Source organism: Artemia sp. Qi Xiang Cuo, chromosome 20 (genome assembly GCF_049724085.1).
Source record: "Artemia sp. Qi Xiang Cuo chromosome 20, ASM4972408v1, whole genome shotgun sequence".
NCBI classification, from domain to species: Eukaryota; Metazoa; Arthropoda; class Branchiopoda; order Anostraca; family Artemiidae; genus Artemia; species Artemia sp. Qi Xiang Cuo.
In genome coordinates, this window is record NC_142813.1 from 46533575 (window position 1) to 46560783 (window position 27209).

At 33.7% G+C, this 27209-nt stretch overlaps 2 protein-coding genes across 4 annotated transcripts in view; both read left to right on the plus strand.

Annotated features, from left to right (window-relative positions):
* LOC148940283 (uncharacterized) overlaps positions 1-27209 on the plus strand; it is a 351557-nt gene that overhangs the window by 96656 nt on the left and 227692 nt on the right. The gene's annotated exons all lie outside the window — the stretch shown is intronic.
* LOC148940286 (cytohesin-1-like) lies at positions 16117-25365 on the plus strand. 2 transcript variants are annotated; one of them, XR_016143448.1, is made up of 3 exons: positions 16117-16246; positions 23953-24101; positions 24396-25365. XR_016143448.1 is itself a non-coding variant. In XM_089105861.1 (2 exons), exons 1-2 carry the CDS (start codon positions 23923-23925, stop codon positions 24397-24399), a joined length of 183 nt encoding a protein of 60 aa, XP_088961987.1. In that variant the 5' UTR covers positions 21049-23922; the 3' UTR covers positions 24400-25365. The 2 variants fall into 2 exon arrangements, 1 of the variants encoding a protein (XP_088961987.1); XM_089105861.1 differs by lacking the exon at positions 16117-16246 and having other exon boundaries at positions 21049-24101.

Genomic DNA, 27209 nt, shown 5'->3' on the forward strand with positions numbered 1-27209 from the left:
TAAACTTTAAAAAGGTAAAATTTTAATCCGTGTGCTTCGAGATCGGAAAATTTCAAGTGGAGAATTTAAAGATACTTTTTCTAAGAACGAGCATGGTGAATTTTAATTTGAATAAATGCCAAGACAGCATGGTATTTTTAGGAGAAAGAACATTTTTTTTTTTCAAGAGACAAATTACTCCAACCTGATCACAAAACTAAGAAAAACACGGTCTCTATTTCCGTTAAAACATCTTGTAAAAATGTTCGTCTTTCTTGGCCAGCGTTAGGTCTCAGTCTTAACTATATGATATTCCTAAGAATTAATGAAAATTTATTGTAAGAATTCTCAAGAATTATTTCTTAAGATGTGATATTGTTAAGAATTATTGTAGTGTGTATTTTCCTGATTATCTGAATTATTTCTACAAAATGGATTATTTTTTTTTACGTGAATTGGAGTAGAAGTTTCATTCAGTAAACTAAATTTGGTGGGTGATTATTCATACCTTATTGTAGCCACAATTTAAAATTGAAGCGTGTCATTACGTTGTTTGTGCCTTTATTTTTAAATATGAAGGCACAGGATAGTTTCAGTGTAATTTTTTTGCGTCAATCCTAAACAGAAGTCACATCTGTTCCTTTTTTTAAAGGGGGGGGAGTCGGTAATTACCTGGAGAATAAGCTCTCCAGAAATCCATAGGTTTATATGAATATAATCCATAGGTTTATCTAGTCGTATATGAATTTTGAGTCCAGAGAGGCATGGTCTTATGGCAGTTGCTTAGCTAGTTGTGAAGGGGTGGAGACTAGGGATTTCACTTTTCCCTGAGTGAAACACCCCCCGAGTACACTTACCCCCGGGTGCGTTTCTGAGGTTATTTTTTATAAAATAAAGACCTAATTAAATTTTTAGGAGGGGGTGGCTAAAATTGTTCCTCAAAAAGCTGCCTTTGCCTCTGCCTCTCCCCCTCGAAATATCTTTCCTGGAAATTCAAGGTTCATTTGTGTTATATTCGTGCAAAAATCGGTGTTCAGTGAATTTACTATTATCTTAAGGTACATTTGTTACGTTTTCTTTTTTTTCATTAGTAGGTATCGCTTGGAGTTAAATAGCGATCTGTCATCTGATTATTTTGATAGAATAAAAAGTTCCAGTTTTATAGTTTAAGCTATTTTCCTGGAAGTTTAGTCTTTATTTTTATTAGAATATATATACTGACCGTTGAAGGATGGAAGGCTTATTCCGTGAGAAACTAGCTTATAATTTATCATGTGAAGCCAGGATTATCTTATAATCCAGTAGAGATTAAAAAGAACTTAAACTTAACACTACAAAAATGCTTTCTGTGGGCGGATCCAAAGGAAGGCTCCCCCAAGATTTTTTATGGTGCCCTCATTCCTTGTTTTTTCTTCTTTTTTTACTCTTTTTTTCGAATAAATTTGCCAATTTGGTCAATTATTGGCACCTTTTGCACATTGGGCCCCTCAAACCAAGATTGTCCTCATTGGCGCCTTTGTCACATTGAGCCTCTTCCAAGATTTTGCTTTAGATCCGCCACTGCATGCTTTCAGACAACTTAAGACTGGATTCAAAGACTTTTTAATTTAAAGTTCAATGGTCTAAAATTAAATTTAGTTGATAGATTGTTTTGCGTTGCTTTTCTTATTTCTTCTTAATTTTTAAAAGGAAATTCAATAACTTAACGTTAACAAAAATTAAATGTGCTTTCAAGTAAATTTAAGATAGGATCCAAAGAAACTTACTTTTAATTTCAGTATTTAGACTAAAATCATCGACTGTAGAAATACGAAAGGCGTTAAGTGACATTTTCCAAAATATTCAGGAGAAGCAAACAAACAAAACGCCTTTTAAACCTTTCACGGTATAAAAGGCAAATACGTCAGTTTTTCCGGAAGTATAGCGTTTGAATTTTTTTTTTTTTTTGTTTGTTTTTTTTTTGTGTGTGTGAATAAAGAAGGCAAAACATGGCAAAAAGTTTTGGTTTTTCACATTTCTAACAAACTTAAGAGGATTCGATACCTAGAAAATCCTTTTTCTAGCCTCGACGCCAGCTGACAGTGTCTATTAGCAAATTCTCCCAGGTCAAAGTTTTCAATCAATGCAGGTTGCTTCACATGGAGCTCCCAAAGCTACTAAATGGATCACATGGCCTTTCCTTTGAAAAATTGCTAATGGTTTCCAAGCAAGTGTGCTAGAAGATTTTTAGGGTTGGGCCTTTCCTGAGCTTTTAAAAGAAAATTCTGCTCCATTTATTCGAAAAAGCAAAATTCACACTTCCTTAGGATATACGTTTCATTAACACTGAATATCTCTATCTCTGGCACAAAACGAGAGAGGGTAAGTAGTTTTTCTAAGATTAAGGGGAAAGTAGATGCCGGCTTTTAGTTTTATGTCCTTCATTCGGATCTCTTACCTAAGCTCTACAAGTTATAGCAAGACCGCTCAATCAATTTTGAATAGATAGTTTGGCCACACTAAATAAGCTTATGATGAATAAGATAGGTGGTCCTTTAAGTTATTAAATTAAAAAAACAAGTTTTTTTTAACTGAAAGTAAGGAGTGATATTAAAACTTAAAACGAACAGAAATTATTCCGTATATGAAAGGGGATGTCCTCTCCTCAACGCCCCGCTATTTACGCTAAAGATTGCTTCTTCGTCACAACTCCACTTTTTAAAGTAATAAAAAACTTTATCGTAAAGAGCGGGGCGTTGAGCAGGGGACATCCTCTTTCATATACGTAGAGGAGGGGGTGCCAGTCCCACGAGAACCACGTGGTTTATGGTTTTCTCAGTGAGAATGAAAAAACAGATGAAATTCTCACTTGAAAAACCATGAATTTTTCAAATTCTCACTTGTAAAACCATGAATTTACAATTTCTCACTTGAAAAACAATGACTTTTGTCACAGTGATGTCTGTGTTTTTGGTTTTTCAAGTTAGTCATTGTAAATTCATGGTATTTAAAGTGATAAATTTAAAAATTAATTGTTTTCCAAGTGAGAATTTGAAAAACAGGAACTTTCTCACTTGGAAAACAATAAACCACGTGGTCCTGTCACGAGTTTCTCACTTGGAAAACCATAAACCACGTGGTGCTGTCACGAGTCAGAACACCTGTGCTGTCGACCTCAATTCACATATCGTGAATCAATAATTCCTCTTAGAAACAACAAATTAATTTCCCTTTCTTGACAGATCAATCAATCAATGACATCATCTATCAGACTTTAAATTTCCCTTTCTTGACAGATCAATCAATCAATGACATCATCTGTCAGACTTTAAAAATTTTCGCCTAGAAACATTTCTCCAGGAATAGATCCAAAATCATTAATGTCTTTGCCTCGGGAACAGTTCTACTGGTCGAACTCCAAAGGATATTAATAACCAAAGGCCCTGGAAACAATTAGGCAAGAAACATCTTAGCGATGAATTGTTTTAGCGCGCGAAAAGGTTTCCATATAATTTGAAATGCATTGACGCAGAGATGCCAATAACAAAGGAACACGCTGAATTTACGTTTAGGGATAATTTTGGCGAAACCGTTTTAGACAGGTTATGGAACTATTTCGGTGAAACAGATAGAGACATTTTAAAAGAAGATTTTTGAAGAGATTTTGGAGGAGGTTTTGAGTGTGGTCGTTATAATACACTAGTTTCATTTGAACAGTGTTGTGAGGTCCTCTAACCCAACCCCACAGGGTTCCAATCCTCCTACACCAACCCCGAAGGAAGCCCCCGGTCCTCAAAGCCCCCCAAACTCCCAAAGGTTCCGATCCCCCTACCACATCCCCGAAGGAAGCCAGCGGTCCTCAAAGGTTCTCTGGGCTTCCAAAGGACCCCCCCCCCCGGACCCCCAAAGACCCTCACCCAGTCCCCAAAGGTCCCCAGGCACCCAAAGGGCCCCAGACCCTAAAAAGGCCATACCCGAGCCCCAAAGGCCCTCCCCGGTCCCCAAAGGACCACCCGACCCCCAAAAGCCCGCCCCGGTCCCCAAAGGTCCACCCGAACCCCAAAAGCCCTCCCCCCCGGTCCCCAAAGGTCCACCCGATCCCCAAAAGCCCACCACCCGGCCCCAAAGGCCCACCCCGGGCACCCCGGGCTACCCAAGGGCCCCGCTTGCGCTACCCCTCCCCCCAAGGACGCCTCCGGTCCTCAAAGGTCCCCCCGGCTCCCCAAGGCCCGCCCCCGGACCCCAAAGGTCCACCGGGCTCCCAAAGGGACCCCAGACCCCCAACGGCCCCACCGGGCCCCAAAGGGCCCAATCCGTGCTCAAGGACCCCCCGGACCCCCAAACGTCCTCCACCCGGCCCCACCGGCCCACACCCGGTCCCACCGGTCCACCGGGCGCCTAACGGACCCCATACCCACCCCAGACCATCCCCGCGCCCCCCAACGTCGTCCCCCAGGCACCACAGTCCCACACCCGGTCCCAAAGGTCCACCCGGCACCCCCCGGGCCCCCGACCCTAAAAAGACCATACCCGAGCCCCCCCAAAGGCCCTCACCGGTCCCCAAAGGTCCACCAGATCCCCAAAAGCCCGCCACCGGGCCCCAAAGGTCCTCCCCCGGCTCCCAGGGCTCCCCACGGGCCCCGATTGCTCTACCCCTCCCCCGAAGGAGGCCTCCGGTCCTCAAAGGTCCCCCCGGCTCCCCACGGACCCACTGGACCCCCACACACCCTCACCTGGTCCCCAACGGTCCACCGGGCTCCCACAGGGACCACCGGACCCCAACGGGTCCCCCGGACCCCAAAGGTCCTCCCCTGGTCCTCACGGGTCGCCCAGACCCCCACCGGACCCACCGGGCCCCAAAGGGCCCAATCGGTGCTCAAGGGCTCCCCGGACCCCCAAAGGCCCGCACCCGGGCCTCCACGGTCCACTGGGCTCCTAAAGGGCCAGTCGGTCCTCACGGACCCTCTCAGACGGGCACAGACCCTCCCCCGACCCCCACCGGCGCACCCCGGTCCCCAAAGGTCCCCACAGGCGCCCATATGTCCCCTCCACCCCTCAAGGGCCCCTGGATCCCCCAACGCCCCCCCCCGACCCCGCCCAATAACCCCCTCTCCAATTTTAAAACGTTTTATTGCTTTATTATATGCGTTTATAAAAAGTTACTTTCATAATGTCCCTCCTAAACCCAATTTCCAACTTGAAGTACTTATCTTTTTCACCCACTTTCTCAATGAAAAAGAAATTAGTTTTTAATCAATTCTAATTTTCCAAATAATATAAAAATTTTCCACTTTAGTTCAGATCTGTCTCGAAGAGATGAAAAATTTAAAATACTGTTCCAAATTTTTCTCAGAAGATAAAAAAAGTTCAAGTTTTCTTCTGAATTTTACCAAAGAACGTGCTCCAATTCTAATTTTTTCAGAGAAAACAAAAATCTTCCACTTCAGTTCTTTATTTCACAAAGACATAAAGAAATTTAAAGTACAATTCTAAATTTTTCGGTGGAAGATAGAAAAAGCAATACCGTACTCTTGAATATTTTCACGGAAGATAAAAAGTTCTAGTTCAATTTACAGTTTCCTCAACGAAGTGAAGTAAGGTTCAAGTTCTCTTCTGAATTTTACTAAAGAACATGCTTCAATTCTAATTATTTCAGAGAAAACAAAAATCTTCCACTTCAGTTCTTTATTTCACAAAGACATAAAGAAATTTAAAGTTCAATTCTAAATTTTTCGGTGGAAGATAGAAAAAGTAATACCATACTTGTGAATATTTCCCCGGAAGATAAAAAGTTCTAGTTCATTTTACAGTTTCCTCCATGAAGTCAATGAAAGTTCAAGTTCTCTTCTGAATTTTACAAAAGAACATGCTTCAATTCTAATTTTTTCAGAGAAAAAAAAAATCTTCCACTTCATTTCTTTATTTCACAAAGACATAAAGAAATTTAAAGTACAATTCTAAATTTTTCGGTGGAAGATAGAAAAAGTAATACCATACCTGTGAATATTTTCCCGGAAAATAAAAAGTTCTAGTTCAATTTACAATTTCCTCAACGAAGTGAAGAAAGGTTCAAGTTCTCTTCTGAATTTTACCAAAGAACATGCTTCAATTCTAATTTTTTCAGAGAAAACAAAAATCTTCCACTTCAGTTCTTTATTTCACAAAGACATAAAGAAATTTAAAGTACAATTCTAAATTTTTCGGTGGAAGATAGAAAAAGCAATACCATACCTGTGATTATTTTCACGGACGATAAAAAGTTCTAGTTCAATTTACAATTTTCTCAACGAAGTGAAGAAAAGTTCAAGCTCTCTTCTGAATTTTACCAAAGAACAAAATTCAATTCTAATTTCACAGAGAAAACTAAACTCTTCCATTTCAGTTATCTATTTCAAAAATACATAAAGAAATTTAAGGTTCAATTTTAAATTTTTCTATGGAAGATAGAAAAAGTAATACAATAGTTGTGAATATTTCCCCGGAAGATAAAAAGTTCTAGTTCTATTTACAGTTACCTCAATGAAGTCAAGGAAAGTTCAAGTTCTCTTCTGAATTTTACCAAAGAACATGCTTCAATTCTAATTTTTTCAGAGAAAACAATAATCTTCCACTTCAGTTCTTTATTTCAAACAGACATAAAGAAATTTAAAGTTCAATTCTAAATTTTTCTGTTGAAGATAGAAAAAGCAATACCATACGTGTGAATATTTTCCCTGAAAATAAAAAGTTCTAGTTCAATTTACAATTTCCTCAACGAAGTGAAGAAAGGTTCAAGTTCTCTTCTGAATTTTACCAAAGAACACGCTTCAATTCTAATTTTTTCATAGAAAAAAAAAATCTTCCACTTCAGTTCTCTATTTCACAAAGACATAAAGAAATTTAAAGTACAATTCTAAATTTTTCGGTGAAAGATAGAAAAAGTAATACCATACCTGTGAATATTTTCCCGGAAAATAAATTGTTATAGTTCAATTTGCAATTTCCTCACCGAAGTCAAGTAATGTTCAATTTCTCTTCTGAATTTTACCAAAGAACAAAATTCAATTCTAATTTCACCATAGAAAACAAAAATATTCCACTTCAGTTCTCTATTTCACAAAGACATAAAGAAATTTAAAGTTCAATTCTAAATTTTTCGGTGGAAGATAGAAAAAGTAATACCATACCTGTGAATATTTTCACGGAAGATAAAAAGTTCTAGTTCAATTTGCAATTTCCTCAACGAAGTGAAGAAAGGTTCAAGTTCTCTTCTGAATTTTACTAAAGAACAAAATTCAATTCTAATTTCACCAGAGAAAATAAAAATCTTCCACTTCACTTCTTTATTTCAAAAAGACATAAAGAAATTTTAAGTTAAATTCTATAATTTTCGGTGGAAGATAGAAAAAGTAATACCATACTTGTGAATATTTTCCATGAATATAAAATGTTCTAGTTCATTTTTCAATTTCCTCAAAGAAGTCAAGAAATATTCAAGTTCTCTTCTTAATTCTACCACAGAACAAAATTCAATTCTAATTTCACCAGAGAAAATAAAAATCTTCCACTTCAGTTCTCTATTTCACAAAGACATAAAGAAATTTAAAGTTCAATTCTAACTTTTTCGGTTGAAGATAGAAAAAGCAAGACCAGACCTGTGATTATTTTCCCGGAAGATAAAAAGTTCTAGTTCAATTTACAAATTCCTCAATGAAGTCAAGGAAAGTTCAAGTTCTCTTCTGAATTTTACCAAAGAACAAAATTCAATTCTAATTTCACCAGAGAAATCAAAACTCTTCCACTTCAGTTCATTATTTCACAAATACATAAAGAAAGTTAAAGTTCAATTCTAAATTTTTCGGTGTAAGATAGAAAAAGAAATACAAAACATGTGATTATTTTCACGGACAATAATAAGTTCTAGATCAATTTACAGTTTACTCAACGAAGTGAAGTAATGTTCAAGTTCTCTTCTGAATTTTACCAAAGAACAAACTTCAATTCTAATTTCACCAGAGAAAATAAAAATCTTCCACTTCAGTTCTCTATTTCACAAAGACATAAAGAAATTTAAAGTACAATTCTAAATTTTTCGGTGGAAGATAGAAAAAGTAATACAATACCTGTGATTATTTTCACGGAAGATAAAAGGTTCGAGTTCAATTTAAAATTTACTCGACGAAGTCAATGAAAGTTCAAGTTCTCGACTGAATTTTACTAAAGAACAAAATTCAATTCTAATTTCAACAGATAAAATAAAAATCTTCCACTTCAGTTCTCAATTTCACAAAGACATAAAGAAATTTAAAGTTCAATTCTAAATTTTTCGGTGGAAGATAGAAAAAGTAATACCATACTTGTGAATATTTTCCCGGAAGATAAAAAGTTCTAGTTCAATTTACAGTTTCCTCAAAGAAGTCAAGGAAAGTTCAAGTTCTATACTTAATTTTAAAAAAGCACAATAGAATATAATAATTTCCACAGAGAAAAAAAAAATCTTACACTTAAGTTCTCTATTTCACAAAGACATAAAGAAATTCAAAGGTCAATTATAAATTTTTATTAGTCAGAGAGGAAAAGCAATAAACGACTTGTGAATATTTTCCCGGAAGATAAAAAGTTCTAGTTCAATTTACAGTTTCCTCAACGAAGTGAAGTAAAGTTCAAGTTTTCTTCTGAATTTTACTAAAGAACAAAATTCAATTCTAATTTCTCCAGAGAAAATAAAAATCTTCCACTTAAGTTCTTTATTTCACAAAGACATAAAGAAATTTAAAGTTCAATTCTAAATTTTTCGGTGGAAGATAGAAAAAGTAATACCATACTTGTGAATATTTTCCCGGAAGATAAAAAGTTCTAGTTCAATTTACATTTTCCTCAATGAAGTCATGTAAAGTTAAAGTTCTCTTCTGAATTTTACTAAATAACAAAATTCAATTCTAATTTCACAAGAGAAAATAAAAATCTTCCACTTCATTTCTATATTTCACAAAGACATAAATAAATTTAAAGTTCAATACTAATTTTTCGGTGGAAGTTAGAAAAAGCAATACCATACTTGTGAATATTTTCCCGGAACATAAAAAGTTCTAGTTCAATTTACAATTTCCTCAACGAAGTGAAGAAAGGTTCAAGTTCTCTTCTGAATTTTACTAAAGAACAAAATTCAATTCTAATTTCACCAGAGAAAATAAAAATCTTCCACTTCATTTCTCTATTTCACAAAGACATAAAGAAATTCAAAGTTCAATTCTAAATTTTTCGGTGGAAGATAGAAAAAGTAATACCAGACCTCTGAATATTTTCACGGAATATAAAAAGTTCTAGTTCAATTTAAAATTTTCTCAAAGAAGTAAACGAAAGTTCAAGTTCTCTTCTGAATTTTACTAAAGAACAAAATTCAATTCTAATTTCACCAGAGAAAATAAAAATCTTCCACTTCAGTTCTCTATTTCACAAAGACATAAAGAAATTTAAAGTTCAATTCTAAATTTTTCGTTGGAAGATAGAAAAAGTAATACCATAACTGTGACTATTTTCACGGAAGATTATATGTTCTTGTTCAATTTAAAATTTTCTCAATGAAGTCAATGAAAGTTCAAGTTATCTTCTGAATTTTCGAAATGAACACACTTCAATTCTAATTTCTCCAGAGAAAATAAAAATCTTCCACTTCAGTTCCTTATTTCGCACAGACATAAAGAAATTAAAATTTCAATTCTAAAATTTTCTTTGGTAGATAGAAAAAGTAATACCATACTTGTGAATATTTTCACGGAAGATAAAAAGTTCTAGTTCAATTTAAAATTTTCTCAACGAAGTCAAGGAAAGTTCAAGTTCTCTTCTGAACTTTACCAAAGAACACGCTTCAATTCTAATTTTTTCAGAGAAAACAAAAATCTTACACTTCAGTTCTTTATTTCACAAAGACATAAAGAAATTTAAAGTTCAATTCTAAGTTTTCGGTTTTTTATTTAATAATAATTAAAGTCGTTTTATTATTTTTACTGATTATAAAAATTTATAAGTATTTTTTAAATTTCCCCCGGACGATAAAAATTATTTGTTCTACGATATAGCATAATTTTGTCATAACAAAAAATCAGAAACTAGATTAACGGTTAATTTATTACATCCGAACGTAGACTAAAAATGTATAAATGTATGAAGAGTTTCAACACGCTATGGATACGTTCGCTAAAAACAAGCTATTTTCTTGCGAAAACACACAAAATCAGAAAAAAATATTCAATGTTCCTTAAGCACCTACGCACTTAGGATTAAATGAAGATATTTATGCAGAGTTTCAACTCGATATGGCTAAGTTTGCTAAAAACAAGCTATTTTCTTGCGAAAACACACGAAATCAGAAAAAATATTGTTAGGTTAGGTTAAGTTAGATGAGGTTAGGTTTGCCTACGTACGCGCGCATAGAGGTTAAGTTAGGTTAGGTTAAGTTAGGTTAGATTAAGTTAGGTTAGGTTAGGTTAGCCTACGTACGCGCGCGTACGTAGGCTAACCTAGCCTAACCGAACTTAATCTAACCTAACTTAACCTAACCTAACTTAACCTATCTGCGCGCGTACGTAGGCTAACCGAACCTAATCTAACTTAACCTAACCTAACAATATTTTTTCTGATTTCGTGTGTTTTCGCAAGAAAATAGCTTGTTTTTAGCAAACTTAGCCATATCGAGTTGAAACTCTTCATAAATATCTTCATTTAATCATAATTTCGTAGGTGCTTAATTTACATTGAAAATTTTTTTCTGATTTTGTGTGTTTTCGCAAGAAAATAGCTTGTTTTTAGCAAACTTAGCCACAGCGAGTTGAAACTCTGCATAAATATCTTCATTTTTAGTCTAATTGCATAGGTACTAAAGGAACATTGAACATTTTTTCTGAGTTTGTGTGTTTTCACAAAGATAATAGCAAGTTGAACTAGAACTTTTTATCTTCCGGGGAAATTTAAAATTGAAGTAGAACTTTTTATCTTCCTTAAAAATAATCACAAGTATTGCATTAATTTTCAATAACCTACCGAAAATTTATAATATAAATTTAAATTTATTTATTTCTGTTTGTAATAAATAAATGACGTTGAAGATTTTTGTTTTCTCTGAAAAAATTAGAATTGAAGCGTGTTCTTTGGTAAAGTTCAGAAGAGAACTTGAACTTTCCTTGACTTAGGTGAGAAAATTTTAAATTGAACTAGAACTTTTTTATCTTCCGTGAAAATATTCACAAGTATGGTATTACTTTTTCTATCTTCCATCGAAAAATTTAGAATTGAACTTTGAATTTCTTTATGTCTTTGCGAAATAAGGAACTGAAGTGGTAGATTTTTATTTTCTCTGGAGAAATTAGAATTGAAGTGTGTTCATTGAGAAAATTCAGAAGAGAACTTGAACTTTCCTTGACTTCGTTGAGAAAATTTTAAAATTGAACTAGAAGATATTATCTACCGTGAAAATAATCACAGGTATGGTATTACTCTTTCTATCTCCCACCGAAAAATTTAGAATTGAACTTTAAATTTCTTTATGTCTTTTTTAAATAGAGAACTGAAGTTGAAGATTTTTATTTTCTCTGGTGAAATTAGAATTGAATTTTGTTCTTTAGTAAAATTCAGAAGAGAACTTGAACTTTCCTTGACTTCGTTGAGAAAATTTTAAATTGAACTAGAACTTATATCTTCCGTGAAAATATTCACAGGTATGGTATTACTTTTTCTATCTTACAACGAAACATTTAGAATTGAACTTTAAATTTCTTTATGTCTTTGTGAAATAGAGAACTGAAGTAGAAGATTTTTATTTTCTCTGTTGAAATTAGTATTGTATTGTTTTCTTTAGTAAAATTCAGTCGTGAAGTTGAACTCTTCTCATCTTCGCTGAGGAAATTTTAAATTGAACTAGAACTTTTTATTTTCAGGGAAAATATTCACAAGTATGGTATTGCTTTTCTATCTTCCACCGAAAAATTAGAATTGTACTTTAAATTTCTTTATGTCTTTGTGAAATAAAGAACTGAGTGGAAGATTTTTATTTTCTCTGGTGAAATTAGAATTGAATTTTGTTCTTTAGTAAAATTCAGAAGAGAACTTGAACTTTCCTTGACTTCATTGAGGAAACTGTAAATTGAACTAGAACTTTTTATCTTCCGGGAAAATATTCACAAGTATGGTATTACTTTTTCTATCTTCCACCGAAAAATTTAGACTTGAACTTTAAATTTCTTTATGTCTTTGTGAAATAGAGAACTGAAGTGGAAGATTTTTATTTTCTATGGTGAAATTAGAATTGAATTTTGTTCTTTAGTAAAATTAAGAAGAGAACTTGAAACTTACTTCACTTAGTTGAGGAAACTGTAAATTGAACTAGAACTTTTTATCTTCAGGGAAAATATTCACAAGTATGGTATGACTTTTTCTATCTTCCTCCTAAAAATTTAGAATTGAACTTTGAATTTCTTTATGTCTTTGTGAAATAAAGAACTGAAGTTGAAGATTATTATTTTCTCTTTTGAAATTATAATTGAATTTTGTTCTTTTGTAAAATTCAGAAGAGAACTTTAACTTTCCTTGACTTCATTGAGGAAATTGTAAATTGAACTAGAACTTTTTATCTTCCGGGAAAATATTCACAAGTATGGTATTACTTTTTCTATCTTCCACCGAAAAATTTAGAATTGAACTTTAAATTTCTTTTATGTCTTTGTGAAATAGAGAACTGAAGTGGAAGATTTTTATTTTCTCTGGTGAAATTAGAATTGAATTTTGTTCTTTGGTAAAATTCAGAAGAGAACTTGAACTTTCCTTGACTTCGTTGAGAAAATTTTAAATTGAACTAGAACTTTTTATCTTCCGTGAAAATACTCACAGGTATGGTATTACTTTTTCTATCTTCCACCGAAAAATTTAGAATTGTACTTTAAATTTCTTTATGTCTTTTGTGAAATAGAGAACTGAAGTTGAAGATTTTTATTTTCTCTGGTGAAATTAGAATTGAATTTTGTTCTTTGGTAAAATTCAGAAGAGAACTAGAACATTTCTTCACTTCATTGAGTAAATTGTAAATTGAACTAGAACTTTTTATTTTCCGGGAAAATAATCACATGTATGGTATTTGTTTTTCTATCTTACACCGAAAAATTTAGAATTGAACTTTAAATTTATTTATGTCTTTGTGAAATATTTAACTGAAGTTGAAGATTTTTGTTGTCTCTGTTAAAATTAGAATTGAATTTGTTATTTGTTAAAATTCAGAAGAGAACTTGAACTTTACTTGACTTCATTTATGAATTTGTAAATTTAACTAGAACTTTTTATATTCCGGGGAAATATTCACAAGTATGGTATTTCTTTTTCTATCTTCCTCCGAAAAATTTTGAATTGAACTTTAAATTTATTTATGTCTTTGTGAAATATATAACTGAAGTGGAAGATTTTTGTTTTCTCTTGTGAAATTATAATTGAATTTTGTTCTTTAGTAAAATTCAGAAGAGAACTTGAACTTTCTTCACTTCTTTGAGGAAAATGTAAATTGAACTAGAACATATTATCTTCATGGAAAATATTCACTAGTATGTTATTACTTTTTCTATCTTCCACCGAAAAATTTAGAATTGAACTTTTAATTTCTTTATGTCTTTGTGAAATAAAGAACTGAAGTGGAAGATTTTTATTTTCTCTGGTGAAATTAGAATTGAATATTGTTATTTAGTAAAATTCAGAAGAGAACTTGAACCTTTCTTCACTTCGTTGAGGAACTTGAAAATTGAACTAGAACTTTTTATCTTCAAGGAAAATATTCACCGGTATGGTATTAATTTTTCTATCTTCCACAGAAAAATTTAGAATTGAACTTTTAATTTCTTTATGTCTTTGTGAAATAGAGAACTGAAGTGGAAGATTTTTGTTTTCTCTGTGAAATTAGAATTGAATATTGTTCTTTGGTAAAATTCAGAAGAGAACTTGAACATTACTTGACTTCGGGGATGGAAATTGCAAATTGAACTAGAAATTTTTATGTTCCGTGAAAATATTCACAGGTATGGGATTGCTTTTTCTATCTTCCACCGAAAAATTTAGAATTGTACTTTAAATTTCTTTTTGTCTTTGCGAAATAAAGAACTGAAGTGGAAGATTTTTATTTTCTCTGAAAAAATTAGAATTGAAGCGTGTTCTTTGGTAAAATTCAGAAGAGAACTTGAACCTTTCTTCACTTCGTTGATGAAATTATAAATTGAACTAGAACTTTTTATTGTCCGGGAAAATATTCACGAGTATGGTATTGCTTTTTCTATCTTCCACCGAAAAATTTAGAATTGTACTTTAAATTTCTTTATGTCTTTGTGAAATAAATAAATGAAGTGGAAGATTTTGTTTTCTCTGAAAAATTAGAATTGAAGAATGTTCTTTTGTAAAATTCAGAAGAGAACTTGAACTGTAATTGAATTCATTGAGGAAAATTTTACTTTAACTATACCTTATGATCTTACGTGGTAATATTCACATGTATGGTCTTACTTTTTATACCTTCCACCGAAAAATTTAGAATTGTACTTTAAATTTCTTTATGTCTTAGTGAAATAGATAAATTAATTGTAAGAGTTTTATTTTCTATGTTGAAATTAGACTTTTATTTTGTTCTTTAGTAAAATTAAGAAGAGAACTTGAACTTTACTTCACTTCGTTGAGGAAATTGTAAATTGAACTAGAACTTTTTATTGTCCGGGAAAATAATCACATGTATGGTATTGCTTTTTCTATCTTCCACCGAAAAATTTAGAATTGTACTTTAAATTTCTTTATGTCTTTGTGAAATAAAGAACTGAAGTGGAAGATTTTTGTTTTCTCTGAAAAAATTAGAATTGAAGCATGTTCTTTGGTAAAATTCAGAAGAGAACTTGAACCTTTCTTCACTTCGTTGAGGAAATTATAAATTGAACTAGAACTTTTTATTTTCCGGGAAAATATTCACAAGTATGGTATTGCTTTTTCTATCTTCAACCGAAAAATTTAGAATTGTACTTTAAATTTCTTTATGTCTTTGTGAAATAAAGAACTGAAGTTGAAGATTTTTGTTTTCTCTGAAAAAATTAGAATTGAATCGTGTTCTTTGGTAAAATTCAGAAGAGAACTTGAACTTTCCTTGACTTCATTGAGGAAACTGTAAATTGAACTAGAACTTTTTATCTTCCGGGGAAATATTCACAAGTATGGTATTACTTTTTCTATCTTCCACCGAAAAATTTAGAATTGAACTTTAAATTTCTTTATGTCTTTGTGAAATAAAGAACTGAAGTGTGAGATTTTTGTTTTCTCTGAAAAAATTAGAAATGAAGCATGTTCTTTAGTAAAATTCAGAAGAGAACTTGAACCATTCTTCACTTCTTTGAGGAAACTGTAAATTGAACTAGAACTTTTTATCTTCAGGGAAAATATTCACAAGTACGGTATTGCTTTTTCTATCTTCCACCGAAAAATTTAGAATTGTACTTTAAATTTCTTTATTTCTTTGCGAAATAAAGAACTGAAGTGGAAGATTTTTGTTTTCTCTGAAAAAATTAGAATTGAAGCACGTTCTTTGGTAAAATTAAGAAGAAAACTTGAACTTTTTTTATCTTCTGCGAAAAATTTGGGACAGTATTTTAAATTTTTCATCTCTTCGAGACAGATCTGAACTAAAGTGGAAAATTTTTATATTATTTGGAAAATTAGAATTGATTAAAAACTAATTTCTTTTTCATTGAGAAAGTGGGTGAAAAAGATAAGTACTTCATGTTGTAACTTGGTTTTTGGCGGTAATTTAGTCAAGTACCTGTTACTAAAAGTTGAAATTAACCCAATAAACATTTTAAAAAATGGAGCGGGGTTTTTTGGGAGGGTTCGGGGGAGGGGGTTTGGGGATCCAGGGGCCCTTGAGGGGTGGAGTGGTCATATGGGAGCCTGATGGGACCTTTGGGGACTATTATGTTTACAATAAAGTATGAATAATCACCCACCAAATTTAGTTTACTGAATGAAACTTCCACTCCAATTCACGCATAAAAAAAAAAAAAAAAAAAAAAAATCTATTTTGTAGCCATAATTCAGATAATCAGGAAAATACACTCTACAATAATTCTTAACAATGTCAGATCTTTAGAAATAATTCTTGAGTATTCTTACTATAAATTTTAATTAATTCTCAAGAATATCACATAGTTAAAACTGAGGAGACCAAACGCTGGCCAAGAAAGATGAACATTTTTACAAGATGTTTTAACGGAAAAAGAGACCGTGTTTTTCTTAGTTTTGTGATCAGGTTGGCGTAATTTGTCTATTAAAAAAAAAAAAAAAAAATGCTCTTTCTCTTAAAAATACCATGCTGTCTTGGCATTTATTCAAATTAAAAATCGCCATGCTCGTTCTTAGAAAAAGAATCTTTAAATTTTCTGCTTGAAATTTTCTGATCTCGAAGCACACGGATAAAGTGTCCTTTTTCCTGCTGCAGCCAAATCGCAGATCGGTTAACGATTCGTCTGGCTCATCTTGGGGTAATATATTGAACTGAAGCAAAGCCGGCATATTGAAAAATACAAAGATGACGTTATCTCCCGAACCGAAATCAGCAGATGTGAGTGAAAACAACACTGACTACTACCCTGTCCAGCAACCACTTGACACAGTGGATAGTCCACCGGAGCCAATTAACGCCAAGCTTCATAAGAGCAAAAAATATCCCGCAAAATTAGGTTCATCAGCAGCTATCCCATCTCTCCCTCCGGTGCCAAAAATTACCATAGAGCCCTGAAAACCAGCAAGCCACTTCAGCTCCCCCGCGGTTTTCGTTCCACCAGCAATCCAAGGTGAATATAGAATATACTCTAGCGATGAGAATCGACGTACGCACAGTGTATCTGATATTCAGTTTGTTATTGCTCAGCCCAGCCACGTAATAGAAAAACAAAAAGAACCTGGTTAATCTGAATTGCTTTGTATTCTTTTTAGAGCTAATTCAAGGTCTGCTTGTACTCAAACTGAAAATTTGTGCAGTAAAGGAACGCAGACTGATGGTTTCCAAGGAAATTCAAGCGATGAGGTGAAGCGTTACTTACAAATTGATTCTGATGATAGTTCTAGCGGATCGTATAAATAATCTCAACCCCTGGTGGTATCAACTCCTCAAAGAGTGGGTGCCCCATCTAAAAATACAAAAGATGCTTCGGTTGGCAGTTTTGACGAGTTTTCAAGAGGACATATTGTAGAGACAAGCTCACCTGTTACTGTTGAAGGAAAAAAGCGGTTTGTCAGTTTTTACGAGCATGGCGAAGTTTCTCAAAAACCGAGCCGGGGAAAAAATGGCAAAGAGTCATGTAGCAGTGTTACTAATTACAGTGAAGCGTTACTAATATCATGCAAAATAAACTAGGCTAACCGTCGTTGCTTTGTCAAATTTTGAGCAAACAAAAGGATTGTAACACCTGATTGGCTCGTTTGTATGCAATTTCAAGCCAGTGAAAAGAACGAAACGTCGGCGTTCTCCGGCCTCCACCACAGCGCTGGGAATGGGGACTGGAAACGCCACGGGGGGGGGTTGCTGCGTTGGGTTAGAGGGGGGCATTAAATATGAGAAACAACGAATTTACTTTTTAAAAAAATGTGACTCAAAGACGTTTCGTTCTTTTCACTGGCTTGAAATTGCATACAAATGAGCCAATCAGGTGTTACAATCCTTTTGTTTGCTAAAAATTCGACAAAGCAACGACGGTTAGGCTAGTTTATTTTGCATGATATTTCTAAAGCCAATTAAGATGAAGAAATGTCTTCAAAGTCAAGGGTATAAGAATAAAAAGTTCTGTATATTTTTGTCAGTTTGTAGTTTACGCACTAATATCAATTTCAGTAACGACTCTATTTGAACTTTCTCCAAGTTGATCAAATTGGTCTCTAAACGATTCACGATAAAAAAAAGTTTGGGACAAGAAAAAAAAACCTAAAATAATGTCGTGAAATCATTTTCAACAATCAGAGCAGGGGGGCGCTGGGATTGAATCATAGAGAAACATCGAATTTACTTTTTTTATAAATATGACTCAAAGACGTTTCGTTCTTTTCACTGGCTTGAAATTGCATACAAACGAGCCAATAAGGTGTTACAATCCTTTTGTTTGCTCAAAATTCGACAAAGCAACGACGGTTAGGCTAGTTTATTTTGCATGATATTTCTAAGGCTAATTAAGATGAAGAAATGTCTTCAAAGTCAAGGCTATAAGAAAAAAAAGTTCTAGATATTTTTTTGTCAGTTTGTAGTTTTCGCACTAATATCAATTTCAGTAACGACTCTATTTGAACTTTCTCCAAGTTGATCAAATTGGTCTCTAAACGATTCACGATAAAAAAAAGTTTGGGACAAGAAAAAAAAACCTAAAATGATATCTTGGAATCATTTTCAACACTCAGAGCAGGAGGGCGCTAGGATTGAATCATAGCGAAACAACGAATTTAATTTTTTTAAAAATATGACTCTAAGACGTTTCGTTCTTTTCACTGGCTTGAAATTGCATACAAACGAACCAATCAGGTGTTGCAATCCTTTTGTTTGCTCAAAATTCGACAAAACAACGACGGTTAGGCTAGCTTATTTTGCATGATATTTCTAAAGCCAATTAAGATGAAGAAATGTTTTCAAAGTAAAGGGTGTAATAAAAAAAATTTCTGGATATTTTTTTTAAGTTTGTAGTTTACGCACTAATATCAATATCAGTAACGAGCCCCCCCCCCCCCTCCGAAATACCTTGTTTTTTTATGTTAGACTTTTGACTTTTCCTCACAATTAAATTAAAAAAATAAGCATTTTCAACTAGAAATAAGGAGCATCGTCATCAGATACGCCAGCACTAATAAACGATCCTTTTGAAATGCTGCTAACAACATCGATTCTCAAGGTAAAAGTTGGAAAACGGGGCAATCAGGTGTTACAATCCTTTTGTTTTTGCTCAAAATTCGACAAAGCAATGACTGTTAGGCTAGTTTATTTTTGCATGATATTTCTAAAGCTAATTAAGATGAAGAAATGTTTTCAAAGTCAAGGCTATAAGAAAAAAAAGTTCTGGATATTTTTGTCAGTTTGTAGTTTACACACTAATATCAATATCAGTAACGATTCTATTTGAACTTTCTCCAAGTTGATCAAATTGGTCTCTAAACGATTCATGATAAAAAAAAAGAAGTTTGGGACAAGAAAAAAAACCTAAAATAATGTCGTGAAATCATTTTCAACAGTAAGAGCAGAGGGGCGCTTGGATTGAATCATAGAGAAACAACGAATTTACTTTTTTTTTAAATGTGACTCAAAGACGTTTCGTTCTTTTCACTGGCTTGAAATTGCATACAAACGAGCCAATCAGATGTTACAATCCTTTTGTTTGCTCAAATTTCGACAAAGCAACGACGGTTAGGCTAGTTTATTTTGCATGATATTTCTAATGCCAAATAAGATGAAGAAATGTTTTCAAAGTCATGGCTATAAAAAAAAAAGTTTTGGATATTTTTGTCAATTTGTAGTTTACGCACTAATATCAATATTTGGAACGATTCTATTTGAATTTTCTCCAAGTTGATCAAATTGGTCTCGAAACGGTTCATGATAAAAAATAGTTTGGGACAAGAAAAAAAAACCTAAAATAATGTCGTGAAATCATTTTCAACACTCAGAGCAGGAGGGCGCTGGGATTGAATCATAGAGAAACAACGAATTTACTTTTTTAAAATATGACTCAAAGACGTTTCGTTCTTTTCACTGGCTTGAAATTGCATACAAACGAGCCAATCAGGTGTTACAATCCTTTTGTTTGCTCAAAATTCGACAAAGCAACAACGGTTAGGCTAGTTTATTTTGCATGATATTTCTAAAGCTAATTAAGATGAAGAAATGTCTTCAAAGTCAAAGCTATAAGAAAAAAACGTTCTGGATATTTTTGTCGGTTTGTAGTTTACGCACTAATATCAATATCAGTGACGATTCTATTTGAACTTTCTCTAAGTTGATCAAATTGGTCTCTAAATGGTTCATGATAAAAAAAAATAGTTTGTGACAAGAAAAAAACCTAAAATAATGTCGTGAAATCATTTTCAACACTCAGAGAAGGGGGGGTGCTGGGATTGAATCATAGAGAAACAACGAATTTACTTGTGAAAAAAATTGACTCAAAAACCAGTCTGGTTGAAAAACTTTTCTTTTCACTGGCTTGAAATTGCATACAAACAAGCCAATCAGGTGTTACAATCCTTTTGTTTGCTCAAAATTCGACAAAGCAACGATGGTCAGGCTAGTTTATTTTTGCATGATATTTCTAAAGCTAATTAAGATGAAGAAATGTCTTCAAAGTCAAGGCTATAAGAAAAAAAAAATTCTGGATATTTTTGTCAGTTTGTAGTTTACACACTAATATCAATATCAGTAACGATTCTATTTGAACTTTCTCCAAGTTGATCAAATTGGTCTCTAAACGGTTCACGATAAAAAAAATAGTTTGTGACAAGAAAAAAAAAACCTATAATAATGTCGTAAAATTATTTTCAACACTCAGGGCAGGGGGGTGCTGGGATTGAATCATAGAGAAACAACGAATTTACTTGTAAAAAAAATTTGACTCAAAAACCAGTCTGGTTGAAAAACTTTTCTTTTCACTGGCTTCAAATTGCATACAAACGAGCCAATCAGGTGTTTTGTTCTTTTACTGGCTTGAAATTGCATACAAACGGGCCAATCAGCTGTTGCGATCCTTTTGTTTGCTCAAAATTCGACAGAGCAACGATGGTTTGGCTAGTTTATTTTGCATGATATTTCTAAAGCCAATTAAGATGAAGAAAAGTCTTCAAAGTCAAGGCTATAAGAAAAAAAAGTTCTGGATATTTTTGTCAGTTTGTAGTTTACGCACTAATATCAATATCAGTAACGATTCTATTTGAACTTTCTCCAAGTTGATCAAATTGGTCTAAACGGTTCATGATAAAAAAATAGTTTGGGACAAGAAAAAAAATTAAAATAATGTTGTGAATCATAGAGAAACAACGAATTTACTTTTTTTTTTAAAATTGACTCAAAGACGTATCGTTCTTTTCACTGGCGTGAAATTGCATACAAACGAGCCAATCAGGTGTTACAATCCTTTTGTTTGCTCAAAATTTGACAAAGCAAGGATGGTTGGGCTAGTTTATTTTGCCTGATATTTCTAAAGCCAATTAAGATGAAGAAATGTCTTCAAAGTCCAGGCTATAAGAAAAAAAAAGTTCTGGATATTTTTGTCAGTTTGTAGTTTACGCACTAACATCAATATCAGTAACGATTCTATTTGAATTTTCTCCAAGTTGATCAAATTGATCTCTAAACGGTTCATGATAAAAAAATAGTTTGGGACAAGAAAAAAAAACCTAAAATAATGTCGTGAAATCATTTTCAACACTCAGAGCAGGGTGGCGCTGGGATTGAATAATAGAGAAACAACAAATTTACATTCAAAAAAATGTGACTCAAAAACCAGTCTGGTAGAAAAACTTGGAGTTGATTCAAACTTGTGTTGGGAATCCCCGCTCGCTTGGAAAGGTACCAAGGAAAGGCAAGCAAATTGCATGTAGTTTCAAAGCTTGTTTTTTTTTTCTTTTTTATCACTTTGTTTGGAAAGGTACCAAGAGGACATAAGCAAATAGCTTGTAGATTCAAAACGTGTTTAATCACTTTATAGATTTTTCCTGCCTTTTTGCAATGTTTAGGAACCGGAGGGGAATCCCTTCTCGCTTGGAAAGTTACCAAGGGGGCATAAGCAAAACGTGTTTAATCACGTTTTTGTTTAATCACGTTTTTTTTAATCATATTTTTGTCAGTTTGTAGTTTACGCAGTGATATCAATATCAGTAACGATTCTATTTGAACTTTCTCCAAGTTGATCAAATTGGTCTCTAAACAGTTCATGATAAAAAAAATAGTTTGTGACAGGAAAAAAAACCTAAATTAATGTCGTGAAATCATTTTCAACACTCAGAGCAGGGGGGTGCTGGGATTGAATCATAGAGAAACAACGAATTTACTTGTAAAAAAAATTTGACTCAAAACCAGTCTGGTTGAAAAACTTTTCTTTTCACTGGCTTGAAATTGCATACAAACGAGCCAATTAGGTGTTACAATCCTTTTGTTTGCTCAAAATTCGACAAAGCAACGATGGTCAGGCTAGTTTATTTTGCATGATCTATCTAAAGCCAATTAAGATGAAGAAATGTCTTCACAGTCAAGGCTATAAGAAAAAAAAGTTCTGGATATTTTTGTCAGTTTGTAGTTTACGCACTAATATCAATATCAGCAACGATTCTATTTGAATTTTCTCCAAGTTGATCAAATTGGTCTAAACGGTTAATGATAAAAAAATAGTTTGGGACAAGAAAAAAAAATCTAAAATATTGTTGTGAATCATAGAGAAACAACGAATTTACTTGTTTTTTTAAATGTGACTCAAAGACGTTTTGTTCTTTTACTGGCGTGAAATTGCATACAAACGAGCCAATCAGGTGTTACAATCCTTTTGTTTGCTCAAAAATTCGACAAAGCAAGGATGGTTGGGCTAGTTTATTTTGAATGATATTTCCAAAGCCAATTAAGATGAAGAAATGTCTTCAAAGTCAAGGCTATAAGAAAAAAAAAGTTCTAGATATTTTTGTCAGTTTGTAGTTTTCACACTAATATCAATATCAGTAACGATTCTATTTGAACTTTCTCCAAGTTGATCAAATTGGTCTAAACGGCTCATGATAAAAAATAGTTTGGGACAAGAAAAAAAATTAAAATAATGTTATGAATCATAGAGAAACAACGAATTTACTTTTTTTTAAAAAATTTACTCAAAGATGCATCGTTCTTTTCACTGGCGTGAAATTGCATACAAACGAGCCAATCAGGTGTTACAATCCTTTTTTTTTGCTCAAAATTTGACAAAGCAAGGATGGTTGGGCTAGTTTATTTTGCCAGATATTTTTAAAGCCAATTAAGATGAAGAAATGTCTTCAAAGTCCAGGCTATAAGAAAAAAAAAGTTCTGGATATTTTTGTCAGTTTGTAGTTTACGCATTAACATCAATATCAGTAACAATTCTATTTGAATTTTCTCCAAGTTGATCAAATTGATCTCTAAACGGTTCATGATAAAAAATAGTTTGGGACAAGAAAAAAAAAAACCTAAAATAATGTCGTGAAATCATTTTCAACACTCAGAGCAGGGTGGCGCTGGGATTGAATAATAGAGAAACAACGAATTTACATGTAAAAAAATGTGACTCAAAAACCAGTCTGGTTGAAAAACTTGGAGTTGATTCAAACTTGTATGGGGAATCCCCGCTCGCTTGGAAAGGCAGCAAGGAAAGGCAAGCAAATTGCATGTAGTTTCAAAACGTGTTTTTTTTTCTTTTTTTTTATCACTTTGTTTGGAAAGGTACCAAGGGGACATAAGCAAATAGCTTGTAGTTTCAAAACGTGTTTAATCACTTTATAGATTTTTCATGCTTTTTTGCAATGTTTAGGAGCCGGAGGGGAATCCCCTCTCGCTTGGAAAGTTACCAAGGGGACATAAGCAAAACGTGTCTAATCACGTGTAGAGGTCCCATAGAATAACACAGGAAGGAACATAAGGCCATAGAATAGCATGGGAGGGAACATAAACCCTTAGAATAGCATAGGAAGGAACATAAACCCTTAGAATAGCACAGGAAGAAAGATAAAGTATGCAAATCCATAGGTACACACTTTGGAAAGGTGCCAAGGAACGTAATCTCCCCAACTAGCACAGGAAGGAACATAATCTCCAAGAATTCAATAGATGCATTCTACTGATATGCTCACCTGCATTGAAAGTTCCCTGTTTGCGCTGCAGAAACATTAATTTTGAGTTTCAATAAAAAAAACACTCGACGACATTGATTCAAAGTTTTAAATTAGTTAATATAATAAATCGAAATGATAAATAATTATAGGCTTTTTCTTAAGGTGGCTGCATTTTTGCACGGTGGCGAAGGGTTGAATAAAACCGCAATTGGAGATTATCTGGGAGAGAACCATCCATTTAATGAAAGTGTTCTCAAATCTTTTGTCCATCTGCACGATTTTACAGATCTCATCCTTGTTCAAGCACTAAGGTTAGTTCTCTTGTTTTATGAGTTTTTCACCTCTCTTTGTCTTATATTTGGAAAGGAAATAAACTTTTAATATGCATTTTTTTTTCGATCTTTCTGGTACGAGGGGAACCCCTTTTGAATAATATACTTAGAAGGGTGGGGTTACCTTCTAAAATTACTTGGAAGGACATCCATTTTCGCATAGTGTAAGGTATTTTATTTATGCCCTGTATAGCTTTTCATCTATGTCTTGCCCTAGACGTACTTTCATCTATCCATTGTAAGCTATCTTCTAACCCCGTTTTTTTTTTCTAGGTAGAGGGATATGAATTGATGGCTCCCAAACTGTGTCTACATATCCGCCCCTTTGTTCTATTGCTTTAGAAAAGGGTTGAAATTTAGGCTCGAGAATATCAAACTTCAGGGTTATTCCAATGATTGTTTTTTTTTTCTTTTTTTTTTACATAGGGGTTTATGTATTTTTTTTTTTTTTTAATCGGGGTTAGTTAGAGGGATATAAATCGATGGCTCCCAATCTGTTTCTGCATATCCATCCCTTTGTTCTATTACTTAAGTATATGTTAAAGATCAATTAATAGTCTCGGTTCTTGAGGGGAGTTTATTCAATTTTTAGTGACCGTGCAGGACAACAAATCTCTCTAAATGGAAAACTCGTTTTCGAATTTTAATGTTTACCTTCAATATTTTGCGCTGTTTATCCCCTAAAGGGCTGGCCCGAGAATTATGCTGAGAGTATCAAACTTCAGGGTAATTCCAACACTGATGTGTTATCTCATTCATCTCATGAGACGTTGGGTAATTGATTTTTTTTTTTTTTTTACATTAGGGTCATGTATTTGAAGTAGATAAAGCGCCGCTTAAAATGAAAAGACGCCTTCTCGCTTCCCAGTAATTAAAAATTTTTCGGCCGAATTTCTGCTCTGAAACTTTTATCTCCTATTTTTTCTGCTCAACAGACTGTTCACTTGACAAGGGAGATTAAATCCCCCTTGAAATATGGCTATAAGTAGTGTGTTTTTTGTACTTTTAGCTGCATAAATTTGGAATAAAGAGAAGCTTTTGAGCCCGAGTCCCTCACCTTCCCTTAACTTTCCAAACTTCCTTCCCATTGCTTTTTATTTTATTATTAAAAGAAAGAAGGACGCGTTAAAACTTCTTGAAATCAGTCATATATGGGTTTTCAATCTCTATGATTGAAGGGCTAAAAGTGGCCTCTGGGACTGCGTTGTACACTTGTGGCAGACCACCCAATCTGTTTAATATTGTCTGGAAAGGGGGGGTATGTTAATGTGATAAATTAGATTTTGCCTCTTTTGAGTACCCATTTCCAGCCTCATGTTGACTTTATATTTTATTCAATAGTTATTATATTATATTATATTGTTAATTATATTATATTGTTATTATATTATATTGTTAACGTAATGAATATCGTTTATAAATTTTACTTTCGGTACTCTTAGCAAGCAGATAATTAATCATAATTACATTGAATTTATGACTTAGGTCTACTATATATGGTATAACTACCGTATCTTTTGGTTTTATAAGTTGTTCGTGTACATTGCCAACAAAGAGGAAGCCAGAAACTATGTCGTAAATTACTTTTCAAGTTTCCTTATTGAGTTGACTATAGCTAATTATAGTGATTTGATATAGTAGCTTAGTTGCCAGATGTTGAAATTAATGGATTTTGTTTTTGTCTTTCTTTTCGTACTGTCATTTGACGTAGTATTTCAATCAGTATGCGTCATATCTGTACAAATGTGGATGTGGAGAAATTCACCCCTTCGGGCGATCGATTTCTTAATATAAGACGTCTCAGTTGGAGGAAAGGGGATGAGTAATATACCTCCTAGATCTCCTCTCTTCTAGATTAAAAAAATTGCCGAATCTGAATCAGCAGAGGCTCTGCGATGATTAGGTCTCCCCCTCTACACAGAGATTGGAGATCTCACCTCCATAGTTAGGGCATGGTAGATGCTGCAAGACACCTACCTAAGGGAAACATCATCGCCCGCAGAGCTTGAGCGAGGTTGTGCCGAAAGATACTAGATCGAAAAGGTACAATTTTCCGAAGTCCATCCGACTCTTCTTCAGCTGATTAGCTTTCTCCGTTGCCACAGGAAATGGTTTCATACTTATGCACGTAAAATGTAGTATTTTTATTAATGAATTTGGTAGTTAAGAAGCTTATGTTTCTGCTTTGGCATAAAATTGAAAAACTAAATATCATAGGATGTTTTGATACTAAAAAAAGTAGAAATATCGAAGGTAATTTTGTTCTGTTAAATATCTTCCTATTTTTGATTAAAATCAACTGAGTGTTTACAGGGCAAATTTCAATTTGACTCTTCCGGTCAGCAGAACGGGCGAAGAAAATTCTCTAAGAGACCAAAAGTCCCTAGATGATATTTAACTCGAACGAGTTCCATTTGGTAAACGCAAGAGGGCTAAAGTGAAACGCCTTCAGTATTGGTGTCGAAACCCCCTTGCCGCTCGAGGGAGCAGATTTGGTAGAGGAAACTTTTAATATATGTAAGCCTACCTGAAGTTTTTTTTTTTTTAATCTTTTCTTGTGTCTGGTTTTCGTTTGAGAAGCTCTCCCTCTAAGTGTCTGAAATTTGTAGACCTGGTGCTTGTGAGTAATTGTTAAACGACAGACTAGATTTAAAAATAAATAAATAAATAAATAAACAACGTAAAAACTTCGTGAAATGTCAGTTTTCGTGAAACATTAATATCTTACCGGTGCTAGTAAATAGATTTGTGTTGAGTTGGCAGTATCTTTGGGCAAATGACTCCATCATTCGATCTATTTTCTGTGCCTCACCAGGAAGACGGAAACTCCACAAAAACTGTCTATATGGGGAAAAAAAACAGTAAAATTTTGCAAAAAAAAAACAACAAATAAAATAAGCGTTAACTGTAAAAAACTGACATTTCACGAAGTTTTTACGTTGCTAATTTATTTATTTATTTATTTTTAAATCTAGTTTGTCCTTTAACAATTACTCACAAGCACCAGGTCTACAAATTTCAGACACTTAGAGGGAGAGCTTCTCAAACGAAAACCAGACACAAGAAAAGATTAAAAAAAAAACTTCA

What these genes read in the sequence shown, in the direction of transcription:
- LOC148940286 (XM_089105861.1), top strand. Translation starts at nt 23,923, where the DNA reads ATGATAAATAATTATAGGCTTTTTCTTAAGGTGGCTGCATTTTTGCAC.